Source organism: Phocoena phocoena, chromosome 8 (genome assembly GCF_963924675.1).
Source record: "Phocoena phocoena chromosome 8, mPhoPho1.1, whole genome shotgun sequence".
NCBI lineage: Eukaryota > Metazoa > Chordata > Mammalia > Artiodactyla > Phocoenidae > Phocoena > Phocoena phocoena.
The window spans coordinates 55,321,077-55,348,323 of record NC_089226.1 but is presented as its reverse complement, the minus strand read 5'-3'; the positions used below and the strand labels follow the sequence as shown (position 1 = coordinate 55,348,323).

The window sequence follows — 27,247 nt, the reverse complement described above, 5'->3', positions numbered from 1 at the left end:
TTTGAGAAGATAAACAAAATTGATAAACCATTAGCCAGACTCAGCAAGAAAAAAAGGGAGAAGACTCAAATCAATAGAATTAGAAATGAAAAAGGAGAAGTAACAACTGACACTGCAGAAGTACAAAGGATCATGAGACATTACTACAAGCAACTATATGCCAATAAAATGGACAACCTGGAAGAAATGGACAAATTGTTAGAAAAGCACAACCTTCCAAGACTGAACCAGGAAGAAATAGAAAATATAAACAGACCAATCACAAGCACTGAACACGAGACTGTGATTAAAAATCTTCCAACAAACAAGGATCAGAGATTTGAATTGACTACAAACTTACCAGGGGTCAACAATGAAACAGAACTCTTAAAAAAAAATCAAATCAAGTTCTGTAGTGTTTAGCACAAAGGAGGGGTCCCAATGTCTCCGTAATGGTGAAATCTCAAACGAAACTACTGAATGTCACATTTTAAGAGAATGCAGACAAACTAGAAGTTATTCAGCAGGGTAAGCAGGATAAGGAAAGATGTGAGATGCAGAATGATTTAAAGACCTACATGTTTGACTCAGGCAGATGGCCTGAAGGCATTCCCTGGGATAGAACAAACAGTATCAGGACCAGCTGTGAGAAGCTACAGGGTGGTAGGGTTCAGCCTAACCCAGAATACTGTGCAGCAATCAGAGGTGTCCACCAACATGCAGGGTCATTGGCAGAGAGCCAAGCATCATAGATGAATCTTAAATGGAGGCAGTTCTGAGTGCTGGTGTTGCCTTCTCCCCTAAGAGCTCCACCATCCATCCATCCCTAAGGCCCTATCTCTCTGACAGGACTACCACTCCATACCTGTCCAAGTAGTTCACAATATTTGGGTTCTTGTTTTCCCTCATGACCAGGATCTCATTAATAATCAGCTCTTTCTTCGGCTGCTGCTGAAGGTTCATCTGCTTAATGGCCACCTGAAATCAGAGTACATTCAATGTACAACCAGAGTCACTCAGCATTTACTGAACACCTACTAAGTACCAGACATAAACACTAAGGAGATAGAAATGAGTAAGATATGGTCTTAGCCCTTGAGGAAATCACAGTTCATCTCCGGAGACCAGTGGTACTCAGCGTGAGGTCCCCAGACCAGCAACATCAACATTATCTAGGAATGTGCTACAAATAAGAATTTTCAGTCCCCACATAAACCTACTGAATCAGAAATTCTGTGGGTTGTTTTTTTTGTTTTGCTTTTTTTTTTTTGCACAAACTTTCTATTTAATGGAAAAGTTCACTTGCTGAGTATAAGGATCATTTATTACTTGGTATTGGTACTGGTGTCACTGGAGATGAGGATAAGACATAGTTATGAAGAATTTAAATGAGGAAGTGAAAGAATTTAAAAACTGATCTTTCCATTCATCTCTCTACCTTCTTAGATCTCTACTTAATCCAAGCCTAAGTAAACAGGGACTTCCTTTTCCTCAAAAACTCTGCCCTTTAATAAGCCCTCCAGGCAATTCTCATGTGCACCAAAGTGTGAAGATCAAACTTGCTACTAAATAAAATACATATATTAGAAAAATACTTTTAAAAATCACAATATAAAAGAGGTATGCTATAACAAAAGTCCCTACAAAGTGTTACAGGAACATAAAACTCGGCCAAGAACTCTTTCACACTATCAATGCAGAGGTTTCATAAAGGGGAGATGAGTTTTTGAACTTGTTGTGGAAAAATAAATCAGAGTTGACCAGGTTAAGAAAGAATAGAAAAAGGGGATCCTTAATGTTTATGTATGAAAAGATATTGATAGGCTTTGTGTCTACGGAAATAAACAAATTTTCACATAATACAAATTTAAGGAACACGTTAGTTTCCAAGGCACTTTTGTGTCCTTTTTATGTGTCGGGTACTATGTAGGGTATTCTCAAATGTATTTAATTTAATCCTCTGAGACACGTTATGAGTTAAATATTACTATTGACCCCCTTTGACAGATGAGGAAATTGTGATTCAGAGAGGATATGTGACTTGCCTACACAGCTATTCAGTAGCAAAGTCAGGATTAGAATCTCAAAAGTGATGCCCGTTTATCCTGCACACACAACCAGATTAACCTTCCCCACAGTACACATTTGGTGACTCTCTCCCCTGTTCAAAGCAGAAATGGCTCCTGTTTGCCTAGAGATGCTCCTTGGCCCAACATTCGAAGTCCTTATGATCTGACCCCTATCTTACTTCTTTCTCACTGTATTCCTTCATATACTACAATCTGAGCTTCTCTCCATGTAGAACATCTTGCTCCACTGTTTTCACATGTTCCAAACCTTCTCATACTTTGTATCAGACCAAAAGAAACCTCATTCTCCAAACCAGATAGGCTTTTTGCCTTCTTTAAAGCCCCATAAGATTATCCTTATACCTCTCTTGTGGAACTCAGCACATACTGAATTGTATGATGATTAGTTAGGGCGTGTCTCTCGAGAAGCTTGAGAGCTCATTTGAAAGCTCAGAATCCCTGGTGCCAAGCCCAGGGCCTGACACACAGTGGGTGCTCAACAAATCTTTTCAGAAATGAAGAGGAAAAGACAGAATTGAGTGGGTTGATAAATACTTTGTTTTTAAACCACAAAGAGCATTAGCAATAGGCTGCCCTATCCTATAGGAGTAGACTTTAAATTATTTCCTAAATGTTTATTCCCTAGAAATAACAGCCAAGAACATGAACACCTAACAGAACAACTAAAATTAGCCTTTCCAGAATCAGCAAGAAGTGTAGAGATGAATAATTCAAATTTTTATGGGAAAATCCTAGACTCTATTATTTCTTCAAGTCAAGTATAGACAATCTTCTGCCAAGAGCCAGTTCATCAGTAAGAATAGAAATGATTTTTTAAAACAGTTTGATCACCTCCATTCCCTGCCCCAAGTGAAAAAAAATTGCTTTGGAGTGGAGTCTCCTATCAGGTTAGGTTTCTGGTCTGGCTGCAGCTTGCTATAACAGCTGATGATTAGCTTTTTCTAATGTCTGAAGAGGAACACAGTGATCTAAAGACACATTACATTAAGACTGTAAGCCCTTACAACACATACTAAGACCTGGAGCCTCTGCAGTTCCTCAGGCCATCCTGGAGGATGGGACAGTGCTAGTGAACCCCACAGAGGTCACTGCTGGCAGCAGCAAGGGAGAAAAGAGGCAGCCTGTGAGTAACAGACAGGCTGGCAAGACACCAGGAATCCTTTTCAATAGCCACTGACTAACTATGGGCTAGGCTAAGTGCCCTTCACCGAATCAGATCCCTCCTATTCAGGCCAGCAGATAGCACTCCTATAACAGAAAAAGAACTGGACTTGAACTCTGGGGGCCTAAGCTCTGGGGCTGGGTCTGTCACTTACTAACCTTGACTAGTCACAAGCTCTCTGAGCCTTGGTCCCTTTATCAATACTGAGAATAATAAATCCCAACCCTGAATCCCTTCCTCACAGGATTGTTCTGAGAACTAAATGAGACAGTGGTCAATGTGTTACTCATACATAAGAAATGTAAATAATACAGTAAGACAACAATGAAAATGCTAATCATTGTCATAACTGCATTTGATGAGTAATTGGCACAGAGCAGCAAGAGTGACAACGTTATCAGCAGGAATGACAGCAAAAACAAACCACCCTCCCACCACTACTGTTTATTGAATGCCTACTCTGTGCCAGCGCTGTGTTAGGTGCTCTACTGACGTTATCTCTGTAAAACCTAACAACAAGCCTGTCGAGCAAAAATCATTATCTGGGGCTTCCCTGGTGGCACAGTGGTTGAGAGTCCTCCTGCCGATGCAGGGGACGCGGGTTCGTGCCCCGGTCCGGGAAGATCCCACATGCCGCGGAGCGGCTGGGCCCGTGAGCCATGGCCGCTGAGCCTGTGCGTCCGGAGCCTGTGCTCCGCAATGGGAGAGGCCACAGCGGTGAGAGGCCCGCGTACCGGGGGGGAAAAAAATCATTATCTGCATTTTCAGGGAAGAAAATGAAGACTAAGACTTACAAGAAAGTTGCCCAAGGTCATAATCAATGCTTTCAGGTTCATATGACTTCAAAGCCACTTCCAGTTTACTCTATTACACACATTCCCTCTAAAAAATGGGCTTGAAAATTAATTGCTGGATCTGTAACTGGAAGATTTCCAGCACTAATATGCTAATCTTCTTACATATGACAGACAATAGCTCTCCTCTTCTCAGCTGGATAACTCCCAATAGGCACTTGCTCACAAACACAGAGTATCCCGCTAGCTCCACTAAAGATTTACACTCCCTGGGGGAGGAAATGAGGCCTTCCTGGCTACACTGCATTAGCCACCCTTATGGATTCCCTTCCATTCATAGTTTTCTAACCACAAGGCAGGCACATAGTGAAGTCAAGTTTGTTTCCTGTGGCCAGCTGCTCACACATGGAGCCTCAAGGCCTTCCAGGAACTGGCCAGCCCCAGCCTGCCTCCCATCAAGGGCTGTGAGGCCCCAAAGGCCAGAAACACGACAAGGGGCCGTGGTGCCTAACCTTAACTCTGCTGTGGCCTTGCAGCCCAGAAAGCACAAGTTAAAATTTTAGAATCAAAAGATTCTAACCCAGCCCTTGCTAACTGCTATTAGCACAACTCGGCCAAAGTTACTAAACTCCCAAGTCTCAAATTCCTCATCAGTAAAAAGGAAATAATATTACCTACCTCATAAGGTTCTTTTTAATATTAATATTTAATATAACCTCCTTTTTTCTATCTCTACCTCCAATACAGCATATTTAAAATCAGCAGAATGGGGCTTCCCTGGTGGCGCAGTGGTTGAGAGTCCGCCTGCCGATGCAGGGGACACGGGTTCGTGCCCCGGTCCGGGAAGATCCCGCATGCCGCGGAGCGGCTGGGCCCGTGAGCCACGGCCGCTGAGCCTGCGCGTCCGGAGCCTGTGCTCCGCAGCGGGAGAGGCCACAGTGAGAGGCCCGCGTACCGCAAAAAAAAAAAAAAAAAAAATCAGCAGAATGATACCATCCTTCCTTCTTTACCATTATTTTATCACAGGTTCCTGTCAGCATTATAAGAGTTTTATATGTACACAATAGAAAGTATGGTTGCTTACATTTATATATATGATTTTAATGCCTGAATCTTTCACATAGGTCTTAGCGCAAAGTGTAGCGTAAAGCAAATGTTCAGTAAACAGTCTGTAGAATAAATAAATATTAATATAAATGTAATTCTTAGTTTATGGTATATTTTTGCACGCATTACTTCACTCAACTCATTCACATTTTGTAAGGTATATGTTATCATGCACATTTTATAAATAAATAAAATTCAGGCTTAGGAGGTCAAATGACTTGCCCAAGGTTTTATAAGTAAGTAAAGGTAAACATCTAGGTTATTGGATTCTCACATAAAAGAACAATTAATAAATCTTTAAACATAATAATGTTTTTTCTTTTAAGTTGACTTACCCTCAATGGAGCCTCAATATTTGGCTCAGACACTTGTAAAAGCTTGACAAAACGTGCTTTCCCTATTAACCATGACTTCTCTAGTACACCATGGGGTTTCAACCACCAAACATATACAAGCAGGTCCTAGTAGCCTCCCTCAGAAGAGTCCAACTCTGTTTTCACTGGAACTGGAGGTGCCTCTCTTAAGCTCTGAGCCCCATTAGTCTTTTGAGCTAAGATCTTCCCCAGGCAACTCCCATATACAACCCACCTTCCAACATTCCTGCTCTGCAACCAAAGAGTACAATGCAAAGAAACTTCAAGCCTTCTAGATTCCCTTCATGGCTTCCTTCTGCTGAAAATAAGATCTTAGGTATCAGGCCTTAGCAATAAGATCAGAGCCTTCCCAGCTTATGAAATGTGAGAGACAAAGAGGTGCCTCCAAATGAGGACTTCAATGTCTACTGGAATCCTGGGCACAGAGTAATGGAAGGACCACTAGATTGGGAGGCAAGAGACACATGTTTAAATCTCTTCTATATCAGATTTCTCTCCCAAGCACCAGACTTGTAAAAATAATTGTCTACCAGGCAGTTTCACAAGAAAGTCTCTCAGGCAACATCTAACTTCCTCAAATCTGTACCTCCTCCTTTGTTCTTTCTCCTTGACTAGTACCACTCACTTGTGAGCCATCCTCACATTCACCAAATTCTGTCATATCTACTTAAGTACCTCTCCAATTCATCCACTTCTCCCCATTCATGCTATGCTACCACCTTAGTCCAGACCATCATCTCTCACATGGAATTACACAGTAACCTCCTGGCTCATTGCTCCACTCTTATCTCCCCCAATCTCTTCTCTGCACTGTAGGCACAGTGACTTTTTCCAAAATCTGTAAATCTCATCATGTTAAGGAGTTCTAGTCTGCAATACTGATAAACTAGAAGTGTCCCTATTGAGCTAAGAAGGGCAAAAACTTAACAAAAAGAAAAAAGAAACAGTGGAACTGAAGGAGTAGTAGTTGGTGGTGGATACTTACCTCCTGTCCTGTGGCCACATCCATTGCAGTGTACACAGTGCCTGAAGCACTGAACAACAGGTGGGGGAAAGAAAAAAACAGGTGTTAGATGAAGTGACATTTGTCAAATGAAGCTCTACACACAATCTGGCAATGCAAGTGTTAATAAAAATAGCAGCAAAAATAATCCTCCCCATTGCCTCTCCCACTCCACTCTCATGAGAGGCAGTATGTAGTAGTAAAGAGAATATATGCTCTAGTGGCCATCAGGAAGTGAGGGAAGAAAGGAGGGATGGACGAAGAATGGCAGAGAAATACTAAGAATAATGCTAGGAAAGTAATCATGTCCATTCTAAATGACTAAAAACCACACTTTATGCCTATAACCATGAACCCTGTGTGTTTGTAGATGAGTGATATGCAACAATATTTGTAACCTTACATGTCAGTATGTCAGATTTATATGATGCGATTGAAAGAAACTTAAAATTCTATGTACTGCAAAAATGTATTCCAGGCAAGCTCTGTGATTATGCTTCCCAGGGAAGTCATGTCAATTCGGGGGAAAAGTCACTTGTAAGTTTGCCTGGAAGACAGAAATTATGGTCACCAGCTTCCCAACTACAACTCTTCAGTTAGGATCCTAGCTACATGTCAGGAAGTTGGCATCATAAGATATGGACAATCAAATAAGGATGGGGGCTTCCTTGGTGGCGCAGTGGTTGAGAGTCCGCCTGCCAGTGCGGGGGACACGGGTTCGTGCCCCGGTCGGGGAGGATCCCACATGCCGCGGAGCGGCTGGGCCCGTGCGCCATGGCCGCTGAGCCTGCGCGTCCGGAGCCTGTGCTCCGCGACGGGAGAGGCCACAACAGTGAGAGGCCCGCGTACCAAAAAAAAAAAAAAAAAAAAAAAACAAATAAGGATGGGATTCTTTGCATTGGCAGTTTTTTTCCCCATTGCCTGATCACCCTACCTCTAGACATCTTCTGTCATAAAGCTGATGTCTATATTCCTATCCCCATTCTCCCCTATGCCACCAGATATACCATTCTTTAAGGGCAAATATGCCCAGTCCTCAGGGAACTGGACATTTTGAGACTGTGTCTCCATGATTACAGAGGCTCAGAAGCTATTGAGGCCCACTGGTTAGTTCCTGATTGTTTCTGCCTCAAATAGACATATGATTAGACATATGAATTCCAGGTCAAAAAAACCTTCAGGTGTTAAAGGGAAAAAACAAACAAGCAAAATGATAATAGGACTAATTTATCTTATTTGTGTGCCATGCACAGTTTTAAAATCATGGAATGTGGAAACATCAGCATAGGTGCTTAATACATATTGCATTCCTCCCTTAGCACTAACATACCTGACAAGTAAGCAAGGAAAAAAACTTCTGCAGATAGTGCCTATTTATGGGCCTCATACATCTGAACACACACATCAGCAGTTTGGGAGGTGAAAGACCCTGAATCCACAGCCCCTTTCGCTTAAATGAAGAAACTGAAGTCCAGAGATAGGACCTGATTTGCCCACACTTGTCTGTGTACCTTTCTGCTACATTCTTAACATCTCAATGTAATTATCTAAAGGAAATACCATCCCAGATTACTCTGAGGCAAGCAAAACAATTTCTTCTCAAGGTGTTAACTACCTTATACCGGTTCAGACTCACAAAAGCACCAGACCAGGAAAAAATGAGATGCACTCAAGTCCAGGGTTGTTTTGAAGATTGAATTAAACAATAGATGCAAATAACAGATGTAAGCTGTAGAATACTATACAAATACAACATCAGTGTATTATGCATTACTTTATCTTATTTCAGAAGTTCTTGGATGCATAAAAAAGAAAACTAAAACAGAAAGCTTCAATTACTTCATTAACAACAATGCTTTCACTCAAGTTAACACTGAGAGCTTTCTACAAGCCAGACACTTTTCTTCAGTTTCTTTTTAATTTTAGCTAATTGGGTATATCTGTAGAAATCTTATTATTTTTCTTTTTTATACAGAGGTATAACTTACCTAATCTGCACAAATCTCAAGTATACAACTTGATGATTTTTCAATACGTACACACCTACATGTTCACCATCACCATCACCCCTGAAGGTTCTCTCTTGCCACATCCCAATCAACACTCCCCTCCCAGACGCAATGATTATTCTGACTTATATTAGCATTAGTTTTGCCTGTTCTTTAACTCCATATAAATAAAATCATACAGCATCTGCTCTTTTGTATCTGGCTTCTCTTACTCAAAATAATGGCCACTTTTAAGACTTATCACAGTATATTATAATTTTTTGTTTGACTGTCTATCTCCTTCTGTAGCCATGGGGTCTCTGAAGGGAGAGACTGATTCATAGCTGTATTCACAGTGCCTAGCACCTAACAGGAATTCAGTTAAGATTTGCTGAGTTCAGTACATTGAGGGCAGTATACAAGATGCAGAGAAGGAATCAGAGAGCAGGAGACATGAATTCTGGCATCCACTAGAAAAACAGTTCCCATTATACTAGCAGAAGAGTCTGCAGTTCTGAGTCTTCCATTACATATTAGTGCTGGTAGGTCTCAGCATCAGGTAAACAGGGTTAATCTGGAAAAGCAGAGCTATAATTTGGGAAGAAGGTTTTGTGCCAAGAAAATAAATGGGTTTTTCACTCTCACCACAGGTGTATTTTTAGCAACCATGTCAGCTAATGGCACATCTCACATATTAAACATAATTCTGTAAACCTGAGGTCAGCCTAACAAAACACCTTCAGATGGGTGAGGGGTGAGGTGGAGAAAGAAGAACAAGATTTATGCGAGGCAAAACAAAAGCAAAATCGTATATACCAGCACACACAATTTTAAGTCATTTTTCTAGGGAAGAAAATGCCCCTACTAACCCTTGTCCAATCTTCTCAAATCGTGTATATTTCTTCTTAGGATCACCCACACTCACTATGCTCCCTTTGAAAGAAACACAGAACATGAATCAGTTTTTCCCAGATCAACATACAAAACAGGCCCCATATTTTCCCAAATGCTGAGCTGAGCTGGCAAGGATTAAAGAACTATCTCCAATACCTAAAAACCACACTAAGCAGGTCCTTAGTTTTTCCTCTTTAAGTTTCAACCAGAAGTTTCATCTCCTTACCACTTTTATTCATAGTACTCTAATCCAATTCTAAACTCCTAAAAATTATTCATTCATTTTAAAATCCATTCATTCAATAGACATTTACTCATTTTAACATGCTCACTTACCATGTTCTAAGCTCTATGTTGAATGCAACAAATAAATAGATTAGACACAGTTAAGACAGTCTCTGCTCTCAAGAAGCTCTAATCTCAGAGGAGACAGACAATAAGTATAAAGTTCCATGAAAATATAATAACTGTGGTGATACAGAAAGAGGCAAAAATATAGACTGGAAAGGCTTCAGAAGGGAAGTGATATCTGGACTAATTTTTACAGGGTTAGTAGGAATTAGCCAGGGAGAGAAAGTCAAGAAAGGGTTACAACAGAAAGTACTTCAAGTACAAAGACACAGAGGTATGAGAGAGTTGACAGTTTCAAAAAAAGTATTCTGGAGATGGTAAAACTGAGGCCCACAGAAAGGAAGATACTTCCCCTCAAGGTCACACAGCAAATTGGTGTCACAGCTAAGATTAGGAGCTTGGTTTTGGTCTCCCAGTCCAAAGCCCTTTCCACTAATGCCAATTACTAGTATTTGGTACTTTTCACATACATTATTTCCTCTGACTTACAAATGAGACAGGTATTAACATCCCTATTTAAAAGATGAGAAAAAGGAGGGCCAGAGAACAGTAGGAAATCACCCAACATGCAGGTTAGTGGCTGTGCTTCAACCCAAGGGTCCGTAACTCCCAGGCCAGTCTGCTTTCCATAATTCTATGTTCTAAGTATTACTGTTTAAAAAAAAATATGGTTCAGAGAAAAAGAATACATACAAGAGTAAACAGACGGCTAGGTCAGTGGCTTTTCTTATTTCATCATTTCGTAAGGGCTCTGGGCAAGGGCAACTTTTAAAAGAGTGAAATATTTTTTAAAAGTCAAGTAAGAATTATCAGGACAAAATCGAGAGCTGCGAAGCTGAGGAACCAGAAACCTCAGCTTTAAAAAGCAGTGCCAGTGTGCAGACTTGACCAAATCAGTCACATCAAATCCTCTTTAGAAAAAAAAAAAAATCCTCTTTAGAAGTAGATAAGTTCAAAGAATAAATCAAAGGCCTTGGCAGATGATTCTTCCAAGCCTACAGACCAACCCAGTCCTTTCTTCTCATATGAATTCTCCTGCAGATTACTGAAAAAGAGAAACAAGCTACCCTAATATTTCTGGTCACTAAAAAAAAGTAAAATGGAAGTTTCCACCTGACTGCAAGAAACAGCATGTTCTGATTACAGGAGCACAAGCTGCGCTCTAAGCCCAGCTCTGTCACTGTTTGGCTGTGTGAATTTTCGCAGAGTATTTCGCATCGCTAGCCTCAAATACCTTAACTGCAAAAAATGAGGATTATAATGTCTGTCTTCAAGGGTTAAAATGAGGAGTAAATGAAAAAAAAATCAAGAAAATGCCTTGCTTGTCATTTGGTACATAACACAGGCTCACAAAATGTTCGTTTCCCTTACTTCTTTTCCTTCAGCCAAGATGGCAGATCCATCTTATGTCAACAGGAACATCAATAATCAACATAGCACTCTTTCCCACCAGGTTTAGACAAGGCCTCAGTCTTTCTCAACACAACATTCCAGACTATTCACTAGGTAAAAGCTATCTGTCATCTCCATAACCCATGCCCAGTGGTAAGTGATTTCTAGCCCTTAAAGTGGGCTATCCACGCTATCATCACATTCCCATCCTAAGGTTGCATCTAATCAGGGCTGGGGAGACAGAGGAGGTGGGTGCAAGGACAGGTGAACAGAAGCACAGTCTGGCTAAGATATAAAGCACAGCCAGCCAGCCACATACACCTAGTGCAGAACCAAGATCTTTATAGCAACAGAATTCCACCTTTGTGCTTGACCAGTCACATACCAGAGGGAAATTAAAAAACCTGGGAAGTGCTTACGTAATTTCTCCAAGATCTCCTCATCAGACATTTTAGGCTTCTTCTTCTGCTTCTCAGTATTCCGGGTCAGAGCATCTGGCGGAGTGGTATTATTCTCAGTAGGTGAAATGGGAGATGTAGCCACATCCCGAGTTGGAGTAATAGGAAGTGGTTCAATCACGGACCGTGTGTATACCTGCATTGTTGGTGCAAAAATTTGGCAAGGCCAGTCTCTCTTAGATGTGTGTGTTAGAACATCCACAGAAGAACAAATCCCAGTAAACTCATCCCTTCTCCTAGGTCAAAATCTATGTTACTCTTCCTCTATACTCAGGCTGTGAGGATGGAATGGCCTTCCTTGCTCTCACTATACACAACAAGGGTTAGTGAGAGTCTGAGCACTTAAGATATTCAGTACAAGTTAGACAACTCTCATTATAAATAGTTTAAAGGACATTCTGTCATTAGATGGGAATCCCCTTCATCTGTAAAATTCTATTCTTTCCCACGCTGAAATGAACATCCTGTATTCCCATAGTACTTTCCACGGCTAATACAACACAACATTATCTTCATTTGAGTTACTGCCTCTTTAAATCCTGAACCCTCACAGAGAAGGAACTGCAATTGTTCTTCTTTAAGAGGCAGTAACAGTGTAGTCATTTAGATCACAGACTCTGGAACCTGACTGACTGGACTTAAATCCCAACTCTTATTCTGTTTTTTTTGTGTGTGCGGTACGCGGGCCTCTCACTGTTGTGGCCTCTCCTGTTGCGAAGCACAGGCTCCGGACGCGGAGGCTCAGTGGCCATGGCCCACAGGCCCAGCCGCTCCGTGGCATGTGGGATCTTCCCGGACCGGGGCATGAACCTGTGTCCCCTGCATCGGCAGGCGGACCCTCAACCACTGCACCACCAGGGAAGCCCCCAACTCTTATTCTTACCTTGTATGACTTTGGGCAGATTATTTAACTTCTCTATGCTTTAGTTTCCTCATTTGTAAAATGGTGATGTTAGTGATACCTATCTTATAGAGCTGCTGTGGTAATAAATTAATTAATGTGTGAAATGAGTAATATCACACCCCAAAGACACTAAGCTTTCAAATTTTGGCAAATATTATTATATTTCCTATTCATTCATTTACTTAATAAACATTTACTGAGAATCTATTCTTTGCCTTGCTGTACAAAATGCTGCCCCATCCACTATTCCTGTGAAGGAAGTCTTGGAGAAAGTCCTAACTGCAAGGCAAAAGGGATAAATGTCAGAAGATACGAGCAAACTGTATACTATTAATGTACAGAAGAGGTGATCATACGTTATACTGCCTTTCCCCAGGAGATGCATCAAGGCATTTATCACCTTTTTTCATAAAAATATCACAACAATTTTTTGGTTAGTCTATAAGCTCTATGAAGACAGGGAATCTGTGTCATTCATCCCTGAGTTCCTATATCTAACCAGTTGCCTAACAGAAAGCAAGCATTCAGGAAAATGTTTGATGAATCGATAAATAAATAAATAGGATTCTTCAGCTGGATCTTGAAGGATGGACATGATTTTAATAGGTAGAAAAGGGAGAGAACTTTCCACATAGGGGAAATAGCAATAAGTCAAGACACAGACCAGAGACTACAGCTTCTTTCCTGACTATTCCAGCATAATGATTTCTTAATTTTCTATTCTTGTACCTGTAGACAAACTATATCCCTGGCACCTTAACCTGTACTTTCATGCCTTCTCCTCCTCCTTTAGTTTTCTTGACATGCCTCCTTAAGGGCACGAACCCTGCTTTTTCCTTCTCTAAAATTCTCTTTTTCTGGCTCCCAGCACAGGTCTGCTCACATAAAAAGGCCACTGCGCTACGCTGGAATACAACCTGGACCTGGGGTCAATTACCTGCTTTCAGTTCTAGCTCTTTTGCTTACTTAGAGACTTTGGGTAGATCAATTAACCTCTCCAAATCTCAGCTTCTTCTATAAATTAGGAATTAACAATGTCTTTTTAGAAAGGAATGCTATCAAGATCAAATTTATCAATTCATTCAATACTAAATGCCTTTCTAAAACCTTCCAAGAGCTATATTAAGCACTGCAAATACATACATATATATATATGTATTTGCATATATATGTGTGTAAATGTATGTGTGTACACACACACACACAGGAGTTCGTGGTTTAGTGGAAAAAATTTTTAAATGAACATACTTGCAAAACAAAAAAACATACCAATATGAGATATCCTGAGAACGCTCCAATTTGAAGCTCATTTTCCTTAAAGTGATTTTGTAGCCTACAGAGAGGGTGATTCCACAGATTCTGCTTATAAATTCTAATCCTAAAAGGTCATCTAATCCTCCTGAGTTTCCTCCACAGCATCTCCATAGTCAGTCAACCAACATCTGCTTGAACACTTCCACGAATTCTCTAATCCAGAGACAATCTTTTTTTGTATTATCACAGAGTTTAAGCCCTAGATCATTCTTTCATTATGAAGCGCTTGTCATAATAAAAAGTCCAAACAAAGAAACACTAGTAGAGTATCATCTGATGAGAGATCAGTGCTCAATGATGCTAAACCATGTAAAAGGCAGATTGTGCCAAGTGAGGGCAGAGGGACCTGGCTATTCAGAGATGCAAGAACCTCAAAAGAAGTTAAATAAAAATCACTGCCGGGCTTCCCTGGTGGCGCAGTGGTTGAGAGTCTGCCTGCCGATGCAGGGGACACGGGTTCGTGACCCGGTTTGGGAGGATCCCACATGCCGCAAAGTGGCTGCGCCCGTGAGCCATGGTCACTGAGCCTGCGCGTCCAGAGCCTGCGCTCCACAATTGGAGAGGCCCGCGTACCGCAAAAAAAAAAAAAAAAAAAAAAGCACTCCTGATGTCCAGCATATTAATATCACTAATGTTTTTATAAATTCTCTTGAGTCTTACAGTATCATCAATGATGTACTAAGAGGCTGAACACTGCACATTTAACAGAGAAGAAAAGATCTATAGCAGACTAATATGTTGCTTCCCAGGAGACTGGAAATAATTTATGTTAGTCTTGCACTAAGTAACATTAATTCTGTATATCTTTCTGTATGTGAACAGGCTAAGTAAACTAGGCCTAAGTTGGTACAAAGACCAATTATCTAGGACACTTTTGGACTATATGCAAACTAATGATAAATAAATACACCACTTCTTGTCTTTAATCATACAGAAAATACCTTTCAATCAAGGTAATTTGGTGATTTCACCACCTGCAAAATCTAAGGACCGCTACCAGATTATTAAACCTCTAGGCCTCAGCACCCACCCCTCACTCCCCCTCCAAACTCTAATATATCACAAAGCTGCCCACGTCCGCAAAGACTCACAGATTTTGTGTGCTCTGGGCGTGGAGCAATCACTGGAGGTGGGGTAGCATCATCATCATCATCTTCATCTTCTGAAACTGGTAGCACTGCAGGGGTCTCAGACACCGTCTTCACGTTCTGCACAGTGGAGAAAAGCCAGATTCAGCATGTCCAGCTGACATGCAACTTAAGCTACCAGAGTCACCAATCTCCCAGAAGAAACCTTCTCCTGACACTCCTTCTGAAACACACATCAGCCTCAAGATCTCCACCTTTCTGTAGCCAGTCTCAGGAACTCAGCCACCTTCCCTCTCTTCTTTTAGATACCACTCCCCACTCAGGCCCTTGGGGGCTTCCTTCTCCCACCCAAAGCCTAACTGTGGATGGGGAAACCAGCTTACAGCTTCTCTACGTGCCTAGCCCAATCCAAACCCTGAACACAAGATCATAGTTCCTTCTTCTTCTATGAATTTTACTCCCTATGCTAAAGAGAGGATAAAGTACAAAATGCAGGGGAGGGATCAAAAGTTTGGGATTTCACAAAGTTTATCATTGTAATTCCTTAGTCTTTTCTGATACGATAAAAGTGGAAGTCCTGAGAGGCCTTTCCCTCTCCTTTTCCTTTCTTTACAAAAACTTACTGCAACCATTATGCCATCAGGTGCCCTTGCCTCAACCTGAAGATACAGAACATCAGAAGACCCTTGTCTCAAGAAGACAATGAGTTTTTCCCCAGATTGGATGCTATCTATTTCACTAAGCTTTTGCCCTTTCCTGGAATGAACCTTACCAGCACCACTGATTGAATATGCTATAATCTCAGCAACTTGATTTTCCCATGTAAACTGTACCAAAGCTGGGCTAAGACTGGCAGGTTTTAGGGCAGGTCCAGGCAAAAAGATCATACCATTACTGTTTATAACACATATTCAAGAGACAAAATAGCTCCAAAACATGAGATTTTTGATAGAGATTAAATGATTACAGTGTAGGGCCAGAGAAGCAAGGGATTTTTTGTATATATTGATATAATTCAACAGTTTCAGATATTTTCAGAGCATCTGCTTTGTGCTCAGTAAGATACTGTGATGAATGCTTTTGATATAAATGCACAAAAATGAAAAAGATGGCCCATGTCCTAAAGCAGCTCACCATATGATGCAGGAGACAGAGGGACAATTCCCTTCTGCTGCCATTTGGGACCTCTGGAGAGAGGAATGTCAGGAGTCAGATTGACAGGGGATAAGTGAAGGAACTGTCTAGTCAAATGTTAGTCTAGAGCTACTGTGTGGGAGCCTGGTCTTTACTACATTTAACATACTAAGATAAAGAAAACTGGCAAGCTCATAGATTCTAACAGGGCCTCCAGTGCAGGGCATAACTAGAAAACTGCCAGTGACAGGCATATGTAAGCAACTAGCTTTGGTGATCACAGGCAATGAATCCATCCTCTGGGTCTCAAGTTTCATCACTCGAGGAACGTGGAAGAATAGGACAGGTATAATTTGAGGGGTGACCCTAAGTCACTTTTAGTTCTAAAATCCAATAGAGGTTCTTCCCTTGTCAAAGCACATATTTTGATATTTTTCTGCTCTAATTTCTTTTCTCCCTAATATTTCACTCAGCAAAATTTAACTAGGAACCCAAAATGAGAATGAGGTTAACTCAGCAGCCTCTTCATCATCAGGTGAAGAGGCCCTAGGTCTGACTAATGTAGACTATAAACACTTGTTTGTTGCCTCCTAAAACTCTATAAAGAAGGGGATTTCTGTTTTCCACAGGTGATGGCTTTGTGTGGTAGTATTAACAACTACCAGAATCAAGAGATTTAGGTTTTTGTCCCAGATTTTTATTTCTTATCCCTGTGTTCTTTGGCAAGCCTGTCCCACTCTAAGCTACAGTTTCTCATCCATAAAATGGAGGTGATGACAGATGCTCTCTGCCTACCTCAGAGGGCCACTGGGAGGAAGAAATGAAGTGATGTGAGTATACAAGCACTTTGTAAATGGCAAGGGGCTAGAAAGATGTAAGGAATCAATTAAATTATCATTATGTTTAATAACCACAAACCTCTTTTTTAAGAAGTGACTTCAACTCACCCATTCATTCACTGTGTACCAGGCTCTATTCAAAGCTCTGGGGCTATACTGAAGAACAAATTAGATAAAGCGCCTGGTTTTATGGATTACATTTGAGAAGAAGATACAGTCAAAATTAATCACCAAACTACCAGGCAGTAATAAGATAAACACAGGAGAACAGAGAATGGTTGAGGGTAGGGAATTATTACTTTACATACAGTAGTCATGGAAAGGCCTCTCTAATGGCCTGAATGAAATGAGAAAATGAGCCATCAGACCCTCTGGGAAAAGAATATTCCTGGCAGATGGAAGAAATACAAAGACTCTGAGAGAAGGGGACATGCTTGGTGTGTTCCCAAAACCTCCAGGTGCCTACCTATACTACTGAGAAGTGCTTATGATGTTAAAACTGCTGAACTTTGGGTAGAAACATAGGAATCTCTGACGTTCTGGCCCAGGATTGCTCCCAACCATCCCACCCTAGCTCCATCAGAGGAGGGGTTCTTCCAGGACGAGGTAGGCTGTAACTATGGGACCCAAGAGGGCTTACATTCATTTGAAGCAGTGGGCAATGCCCAGGCCCAGTGGTGCCATCAGTGGAAGTGACCTCCCAGAGGTAGTAGCAGGAAAGTGTCAACCACTACTAGCCTGAGGTTGCAATACTGAATAAGGCAAACAAATTCTGGCCAAAGGTACAGCAGACACTAGAGAGAGGCCCCATACTAGTCATACATGCCTGGCTCTGTGCATGTACCTAAAAACTTCGGAAGAGCCAAGCAGAATGTAGAAGTTTCTGGACAGCCCTGAAAGAGGTCTCAATAATTAGCAAGGATATAGATTTTAACAATACTATCAATCAACTCAACCTAACTGACATGTACAAAACTTCCCACCCAAGTTCTACAGAACACACATTACTTTTAATCACTTATGGGTAATTCTTCAGATAGAACATATGCTGGGCCATAAAACACATCTCAATAAATTTTGAATGACTGAAAACACACAAAATGTATTCTTTCACCACAGTAGAATTAAATTAGAGATAAACAACAAAAAGGAAATTTCTCCAAAGAAGATAAACAAATGCCAAAAAGCACATGAAAAGATGCTCAACATCATTATTAGGAAACGCAAATCAAAACCACAATGAGATACCACTTCATATCCACTGAGATGGCTATAATCAAAAGACAGACAATAGGGACTTCCCTGGTGGTCCAGTGGCTAAGACTCCACGCTCCCAATGCAAGGGGCCCAGGTTCAATCCCTGGTCAGGGAACTAGATCTCACATGCCACAACTAAAGATTCCACATGCCGCAACTAAAATATCCCACATGCTGCAACTAAAAAGATCCCACACGTGGCAATGAAGATCCCCATGCTGCAATTAAGACCCGATGCAGTCAAATAAATAGATAAATATTTTTTTAAAATGACAGACAATAACAAATGTGGGGGAAGATATGGAGAAATTAGAAGCCTCCTAACATTGGTGGGACTTTAAAAGGGTGCAGCCACTGTGGAACACAGCCTAGCAGTTCCTCAAAAGGTTAAACATAGAGTCACCATACGACTCAGAAATTCTACTCCTAGGTATATACCAAATAGAAATGAAAACATAGATCCACACCAAAACTTGTACATGAATGTTAGTATGAGCGTTATTTAGAATAGCCCAAAAGAAGAAACAAGCCAAATGCACATCAACTGATGAATGTAAAAAATGTAGTATATCAATACAATAGAATATTACTCAGACATAAAAAGGAATCATGCTGATACATGCTACAACACGGATGAACCTCGCAAGCTTTTAAGTGAAAGAAGCTAGACACAAAAGACTACATGTTATACAAGTGCATTTATATAAAATGTCTAGAAAAGGTAAATTTATACAGACAGAAAGAAGATCAGTGGTTTCCTAGGGTTAGGCATGGGAGTTTGAATGAAGTGTAAATGAGTACAAGGGAACTTTTGTGGTGGTGGCAATATTCTAAAACTAGACTAGTGATAGTTGCACAAGTCTATAAATTTAATAAAATCATTGAACTGTACAATCAGTATGGGTGAATTTTATAGTATGTAAATAATACCTCAATAATGCTGCCTTTTAATAGTTAAATTTTTAAATTATATGTAAAACCAGTAGGTTCTCATTACACATTTCATATAATACAGATATATAAGGAGTTAGAAGTGAAAATTCCTCAGGAATGCCTGACAAAGATGGCAGATTGAACACAGGCATTTATTTCTTAAAACCTCACTAGAACTATAATAAACGAATGGCCTTTTAAAGGCATTAAACCCGAAGGTTGGAGAGAACAGGATAGGAGGCAAGATTAGCAAAGGAGGCAATGACTGATGGATGAGCAGTAACTGTCAAGGAGAATGATTCCAAAGCTGATGGTAGGCAAACCTGAAAACCAATCTACATATCTATGCTGCAAAATCAAGGCAAGGTAAAACAGAGTAAATATTTTTAAAAACAGAGAATCAGTCCAGGAAGTCTAAAAAACCAGGAGTTCCAGTAAGAGAAAACAAAGAAAAGTGGGGAAGACATCATCAACGAAATAATTCAGGAAAATTTCCTAAAACTGAAGCCTTGAGTCCAGGTTGAAAGAGTCCACAAAGCTCCTCACAAATTAAGTAGGTGAATATAGGGATGTAATTATGAAATTTCAAAGCAGTGGTGACAATAAAAATGCTACAAACTTCCCAAGTGAAAAATAAAAAATAGGTCAGATGCAAAGATGCAAGAATAAATAGCTTTGAACTTGAATAGCCACTGCTGAAAGCTAGATGACAAAAGGGCAATGTTTTCCAAATGCTGGTAGAAAATTATTTTCAACCCAGAATTCCATATTCAGCCAAATATCAATCAAATGGTAGAATAGAATAGAGGCGCTCCATTTTGAGACCTGAAAGATATTAAATATTTACTTTCTCAAAGCTACTGGAAGATGGACTCCACCAAACTGGGAAGCCAACTAAAAATGAAGAAGCATTGCACAGAGAAACTCCAATACAGAAATTTCAAAGACAATAATCTTAAAAAACAATAATCCTAATCTTCTAATCCTCTAATTCTTCCTGAATCTCCTTGAATAATCTTCTGTGTCCCTTATTCTCATACTTTCCATGTGTTTTTATATTTTATATCAATAATCCACCTTTACATGCATTTTTTAATCCTTGGGAATTTGTTTCTTCAACTATACTTTTAATTTCTAAGAATTCTTTTTTTATCCTCTGATTGATCTACCATGCAGTGTTTTTGTGGATGCAACATCTATAGAACCTCTCAATATATTAGATTTTTTAAAACTTTCTTTCCTGAATTATCAATTTCCTCTGGGGTCAGTTTTATTTCTTTTTCTTGGTCCTTTTCTTTAACGCTTTGTTTCTCTCAAATGTCTAGAGATCCTTGGCTCTCCCCTCATATTTATCAGTGAAAAACCATATTAATTAGTGTATTCGACTAGCATGAGTTTCCTCTGTAGTTGTGTAAGTCTATTTCTCTGCTGTACCTTCCTCTGAATGGGAGGTCTGATGCAGTCTGTACGTGAGTTATACAGATGTGGTAACTGGCAAGCATCACTTTAGGGTGAGCTGCCATGGAAGAGTATGTATGGTATGTATACCTCTCCTCCCAGTTGTCAAAAGCATCAGGAATTTATCCTTGGGATGCAGAAATTTAATGTATTTTCTTCCACTGCAGAGCTATTTCTCCTTTTTCCTCTACTTTATGCCTGTTGCAGAGATCTGTAGTTAACTCCAGTTCTGCTCTGCTTCTCTCTCTTCTCTCCCTGTACCCACACTAGGCATTTTCCTCAAGTAGGCAGTTTACCTTCTTCAGACAAGTATCTGGTTTAAGCTTAGGATCAACCTTCTGGTACCTTTTGCTCACTGTAACATGGACACTGCCCCTGCTGTTTCACTTACAGAATTTAATTTACTCTTGAAGATGACCCAAGATTCCTTCCTTTTTTTTTTTTTTTTTGCAGTACGCGGGCCTCTCACTGTTGTGGCCTCTCCCGTTGCGGAGTACAGGCTCCAGACGCGCAGGCTCAGCGGCCACGGCTCACGGGCCCAGCCGCTCTGCGGCACGTGGGATCTTCCCGGACCGGAGCACGAACCCACGTCCCCTGCACCGGCAGGCGGACTCTCAACCACTACACCACCAGCGAAGCCCTCCTTCCTGCTTTTTATATATATTCTCTCAGACCATTTTCTCTTGAGCTACTCTTATCTTCCTAGGAAATTTGTCTTCCACATACATACAGCAGCTGTGCTTTCGGCTGCTCCAATCAATCTGATCTTATCTGCTTTCTACCTTCCATGAATTCCCGACAATGGTTTATTAACATCCTGTTTTTGTTTTGGAGCACTGTTTTGAATTAATTTTTTATGTATCTTTTCTGAAATTAAGAAATTTAGTATAGCAGGAGACGTAAACATATGAATTCACCCCACTACACTGACCCAATTTCCAGAGGAATCTTTCTAAGATGGTAGTTTAGACTAAAACGCACAACTAACTATCTCACTTAAAATACTTCCGATTTAAAATATTTCCTTAGGAGACCTTCAAGATGGCGGAGGAGTAAGAAGTGGAGATCACCTTCCTCCCCACAAATACATTAGAAAGACATCTGCATGTGGAACAACTCCTACAGAACACCTACTGAATGCTAGCAGAAGACCTCAGACTTCCCAAAAGGTAGGAAATGCCCCACGTACCTGGGTAGGGCAAAAGAAAAGGGAAAAAAGAGAGACAAAAGAATAGGGATGGGACCTGAACCTCTGGGAGGGAGCTGTGAAGGAGGAAAAGTTTCCACACATTAGGAAGCCCCTTCACTGGCAGAGACGGGGGTGGGGGTGGGAAGCTTCAGAGCCACGGAGGAGGGCACAGCAACAGGGGTGCAGAGGGCAAAGTGGAGAGATTCCCGCACAGAGGATCGGTGCTGACCAGTCCGCTCACCTGCTGGGATGGGTGGGGGCTGGGAGCTGAGGCTCGGACTTCGGAGGTCAGATCCCAGGGAGAGGACTGGGGTGGGCTGTGTGAATACAGCCTGAAGGGGGCTAGTGCATCACAGCTAGCCAGGAGGGAGTCCAGGAAAAAGTCTGGAGCTGCCAAAGAGGCAAGAGACCATTGCTTCGGGGTGCTCGAGGAGAGGGGATTCAGAGCACCGGCCTAAACCAGCTCCAGAGACAGGTGCAAGCCACGGCTATCAAACGGACACCAGAGATGGGCATGAAACACCAAGGCTGCTGCTGCAGCCACCAACAAGCCTGTGTGCAAGCACAGGTCAATATGCACACCTCCCCTCCAGGGAGCCTCTGCAGTCCATCACTGCCAGGGTCCCGTGATCCAGGGACAATTTCCCCAGGAGAAAACACGGCATGCCTCAGGCTATGGCAATGTCATGCTGGCCTGTGACGCCCCAGGCTTGCCCCACATTCCGTACCCCTTGCTTCCCCCGGCCTGAGTGAGCCAGAGCCCCCTAATCAGCTGTTCCTTTAACCCCGTCGTGTCTGAGCGAAGAACAAAACTCCTCAGGTGACCTACATGCAGAGGCGGGGCTGAATCCAAAGTTGAACCCCAGGAACTGTGAGAACAAAGAAGAGAAAGGGAAATTTCTCTCAGCAGCCTCAGGAGCAGCAGATTAAATCTCCACAATCAGTTTGATGTACCCTGCATCTGTGGAATACCTCAATAGACAAAAAATCATCCCAAAATTGAGGCGGTGAACTTTGGGAGCAACAATATATACATTTTTTTCATTTTTCCCGTGTGCCTGACAGAGTCTTGATGCTCACACCGGGTGTCAGGCCTGTGGCTCTGAGGTGGGAGAGCTGAGTTCAGGACATTGGTCTACCATAGACCTCCTAGCTCCATATAATATCAAACAGCAAAAGCTCTGCCAGAGATCTCCATCTCAACGCTAAGACGCAGCTCCACTCAATGACCAGCAAGCTACAGTGCTGGACACCCTATGCCAAGCAACTAGCAAGACAGGAACACAACCCTACCCATTAGCAGAGAGGCTGCCTAAAATCATAATAAGATCACAGACACACCAAAACACAACACTGGATGGGGTCCTGCCCATCAGAAAGAGAAGATCCAGCCTCAGCCACCAGAACACAGGCACCAGTTCCCTCCACCAGGAAACCTACACAATCCACTGACCAACCTTACCCACTGGGGGCAGACACCAAAAACAACGGGAACTACGAACCTGCAGCCTGTGAAAAGGAGACCCCAAACACAGTAAGTTAAGCAAAATGAGAAGACAGGGAAACACACAGCAGATGAAGGGACAAGGTAAAAACCCACCAGAACAAACAAATGAAGAGGAAATAGGCAGTCTACCTGAAAAAATATTCAGAGTAATGATAGTAAAGATGATCCAAAATCTTGGAAATAGAATGGAAAAAATACAAGAAAGGACTAGAAGAACTAAAGAGCAAACAAACAATGATGAACAACAAAATAAATGAAATTGAAAATTTTCTAGAAGGAATCAATAGCACAATAACTGAGGCAGAAGAACGGATAAGTGACCTGCAAGATAAAATAGTGAAAATAACGACCACAGAGCAGAATACAGAAAAAAGAATGAAAAGAATTGAAGATAGTCTCAGAGACCTCTAGGACAACATTTATCGCACCAACATTCAAATTATAGAGGTCCCAAATAAATAAGAAAAAGAAAGGGTCTGAGAAAATCTTTCAAGAGATTATAGTTGAAAACTTCCCTAATATGGGAAAGGAAATAGTCAAGCCCAGGAAGCACAGAGAGTCCCATACAGGATAAATGCAAGGAGAAACAGGCCAAGACACATATTAATCAAACTACCAAAAATTAAATACAAAGAGAAAATAGTAAAAGCAGCAAGGGAAAAACAATGAATAACATACAAGGGAATGCCCATAAGGTTAACAGCTGATCTTTCAGCAGAAACTCTGCAAGCCAGAAGGGAGTAGCAGGACATATTTAAAGTGATAAAAGGGAAAAACCTACAACCAAGATTATTCTACCCAGCAATGATCTCATTCAGATTCGATGGAGAAATTAAAACCTTTACAGAAAACCAAAAGCTAAGAGAATTCAGTACCACCAAACCAGCTTTACAACAAATGCTAAATGAACTTCACTAGGCAGGAAACACAAGAGAAGGAAAAGACGTACACTAACAAACCAAAAATAATTAAGAAAATGGTAAAAGAACATACATCGATAATTACCTTGGGGTAAACAGATTAAATGCTCCAACCAAAAGACAAAGACCGGCCGAATGGATACAAAAACAAGACCCTTATATATGCTGTCTACAAGAGACCCACTTCAGACCTAGGGACACATACAGACTGCCAGTGAGGGGATAGAAAAAGATATTCCATGCAAATGGAAATCAAGAGAAAGCTGGAGTAGCAATTCTCATATCAGACAAAAGAGACTTTGAAATAAAGACTATTACAAAAGACAAGGAAGGACACTACATAATGGTGAAGGGATCAATACAAGAAGAAGATATAATAATTGTAAATATTTATGTAACCAACATAGGAACACCTCAATATATAAGGCAAATGCTAACAGTCATAAAAGGGGAAATTGACAGTAACACAATAATAGTAGGGGACCTTAACACCCCACTTTCACCAATGGACAGATCATCCAAAACGAAAATAAATAAGGAAACACAAGCTTTAAATGACACATTAGGGCTTCCCTGGTGGCACAGTGGTTGAGAGTCCACCTGCCGATGCAGGGGTCATGGGTTCATGCCCAGGTCCGGGAAGATCCCACATGCCGCGGAGCGGCAGGCCTGTGAGCCATGGCCGCTGGGCCTGAGCGTCCAGAGCCTGTGCTCAGCAACGGGAGAGGCCACGGCAGTGAGAGGCCCATGTACCACACACACACAAAAAAAGACACATTACACAAGATGGACTTAATTGATATTTATAGGACATTCCATCCAAAAACCACAGAATACACTTTCTTCACAAGTGCTCATGGAACATATCCAAGATAGATCATATCTTGGGTCACATATCAAGCCTTGGTAAATTTAAGAAGACTGAAATCATATCAAGTATCTTTTCCGACCACAATGCTATGAGACTAGATATCAATTACAGGAAAAAATCTGTAAAAAATACAAACACATGGAGGCTAAACAATACACTACTAAATAACCAAGAGGTCACTGAAGAAACCATAGAGGAATTCAAAAAATAACTAGAAATAAATGACAATGAAAACACAATGACTCAAAACCTATGGGATGCAGCAAAAGCAGTTCTAAGAGGGAACTTGATAGCAATACAAGCCTACCTCAAGAAAGAAGAAACATCTCAAATAAACAACCTAACCTTACACTTAAAAGCAGTTTGAGAAAGAAGAACAAAAAAACCCCAGTGTTAGTAGAAAGAAAAAATCATAAAGATCAGATCAGAAATAAATGAAATAGAATGAAGGAACAATAGCAAAGATCAATAAAACTAAAAGCTGGTTCTTTCAGAAGATAAACAAAATTGATAAACCATTAGCCAGACTCAGCAAGAAAAAAGGGAGAATACTCAAATCAATAGAATTAGAAATGAAAAAGGAAAAGTAACAACTGACACTGCAGAAATACAAAGGATCATGAGAGATTACTACAAGCAAGTATATGCCAAAAAAATGGACAATCTGGAAGAATTGGACAAATTGTTAGAAAAGCACAACTTTCCGAGACTGAACCAGGAAGAAAGAGAAAATATAAACAGACCAATCACAAGCACTGAAACTGAGACTCTGATTAAAAATCTTCCAACAAACAAAAGCCCCAGACCAGATGGTTTCACAGGCGAATTCTATCAAAAATTTAGAGAAGAGCTAACACCTATCCTTCTCAAACTCTTCCAAAATATAGCAGAGGGAGGAACACTCCCAAACTCATTCTAAGAGACCACCATCACCCTGATACCAAAACCAGACAAAGATGTCACAAAGAAAGAAAACTACAGGCCAATATCACTGATGAACATAGATTCAAAAATCCTCAACAAAATACTAGCAAACAGAATCCAACACCACATTAAAAGGATCATACACCATGATCAAGTGGCGTTTATCCCAGGAATGCAAGGATTCTTCAATATACGCAAATCAATGTGATACACCACATTAACAAATTGAAGGATAAAAACCATATGATCATTTCAATAGATGCAGAAAAAGCTTTTGACAAAATTCAACACTCATTTATGATAAAAATCAACCAAAAGTAGGCATAGAGGGAACTTACCTCAACATAATAAAGGCCGTATATGACAAACCCACAGTCAACATCGTTCTCAATGGTGAAAAACTAAAACCATTTCCACTAAGATCAAGAACAAGACAAGGTTGTCCACTCTCACCACTATTATTCAATATAGTTTTGAAAGTTTTAGCCACAGCAATCAGAGAAGAAAAAGAAATAAAAGGAATCCAAATCAGAAAAGAAGAAGTAAAGCCGTCACTGTTTGCAGATGACATGATACTATACATAGAGATCCTAAAGATGCTACCAGAAAACTACTAGAGCTAATCAACGAATTTGGTAAAGTAGCAGGATACAAAATTAATGCACAGAAATCTCTTGCATTCCTATACACTAATGATGAAAAATATGAAAGAGAAATTAAGGAAACACTCCCATTTACCACTTCAACAAAAGAATAAAATGCCTAGGAATAAACCTACCTAAGGTGACAAAAGACCTGTATGCAGAAAACTATAAGACACTGATGAAAAAAATTAAAGATGATACAAACAGATGGAGAGATATACCATGTTATGGATTGGAAGATTCAACATCGTGAAAATGACTATACTACCCAAAGCAATCTACAGATTCAATGCAATACCTATCAAACTACCAATGGCATTTTTCACAGAACTAGAACAAAAATTTGCATAATTTGTATGGAAACACAAAAGACCCCAAATAGCCAAAGCTATCTTGAGAACGAAAAACGAAGCTGGAGGAATCAGGCTCCCTGCCTTCAGACTATACTACAAAGCTACAGTAAACAAGACAGTATGGTACTGGCACAAAATCAGAAATATAGATCAATGGAACAGGATAGAAAGCCCAGAGATAAACCCATGCACATATGGTCACCTTATTTTCAATAAAGAAGACAAGAATATACAATGGAGAAAAGATAGCCTCTTCAGTAAGTGGTGCTGGGAAAACTGGACAACTACATGTAAAAAAATGAAATTAGAACACTCCTTAA

The 27,247-nt window shown here is 40.7% G+C and overlaps 1 protein-coding gene across 7 annotated transcripts in view; it reads right to left on the bottom strand.

The window, feature by feature from the left end:
- PAK1 (p21 (RAC1) activated kinase 1) overlaps window positions 1-27,247 on the bottom strand; it is an 82,063-nt gene that overhangs the window by 19,423 nt on the left and 35,393 nt on the right. For 4 of the 7 annotated variants that reach the window (XM_065882864.1, XM_065882866.1, XM_065882865.1 and 1 more), the window contains 5 exons: window positions 14,902-15,018; window positions 11,554-11,728; window positions 9,367-9,430; window positions 6,492-6,540; window positions 845-957 (listed from right to left, as the gene is read on the bottom strand). In XM_065882864.1, coding sequence (XP_065738936.1) covers window positions 845-957; window positions 6,492-6,540; window positions 9,367-9,430; window positions 11,554-11,728; window positions 14,902-15,018 — 518 coding nt within the window. The remainder of the gene's footprint in view (window positions 1-844; window positions 958-6,491; window positions 6,541-9,366; window positions 9,431-11,553; window positions 11,729-14,901; window positions 15,019-27,247) is intronic. The other 3 variants (XM_065882867.1, XM_065882869.1, XM_065882871.1) reach the window with 3 other exon arrangements.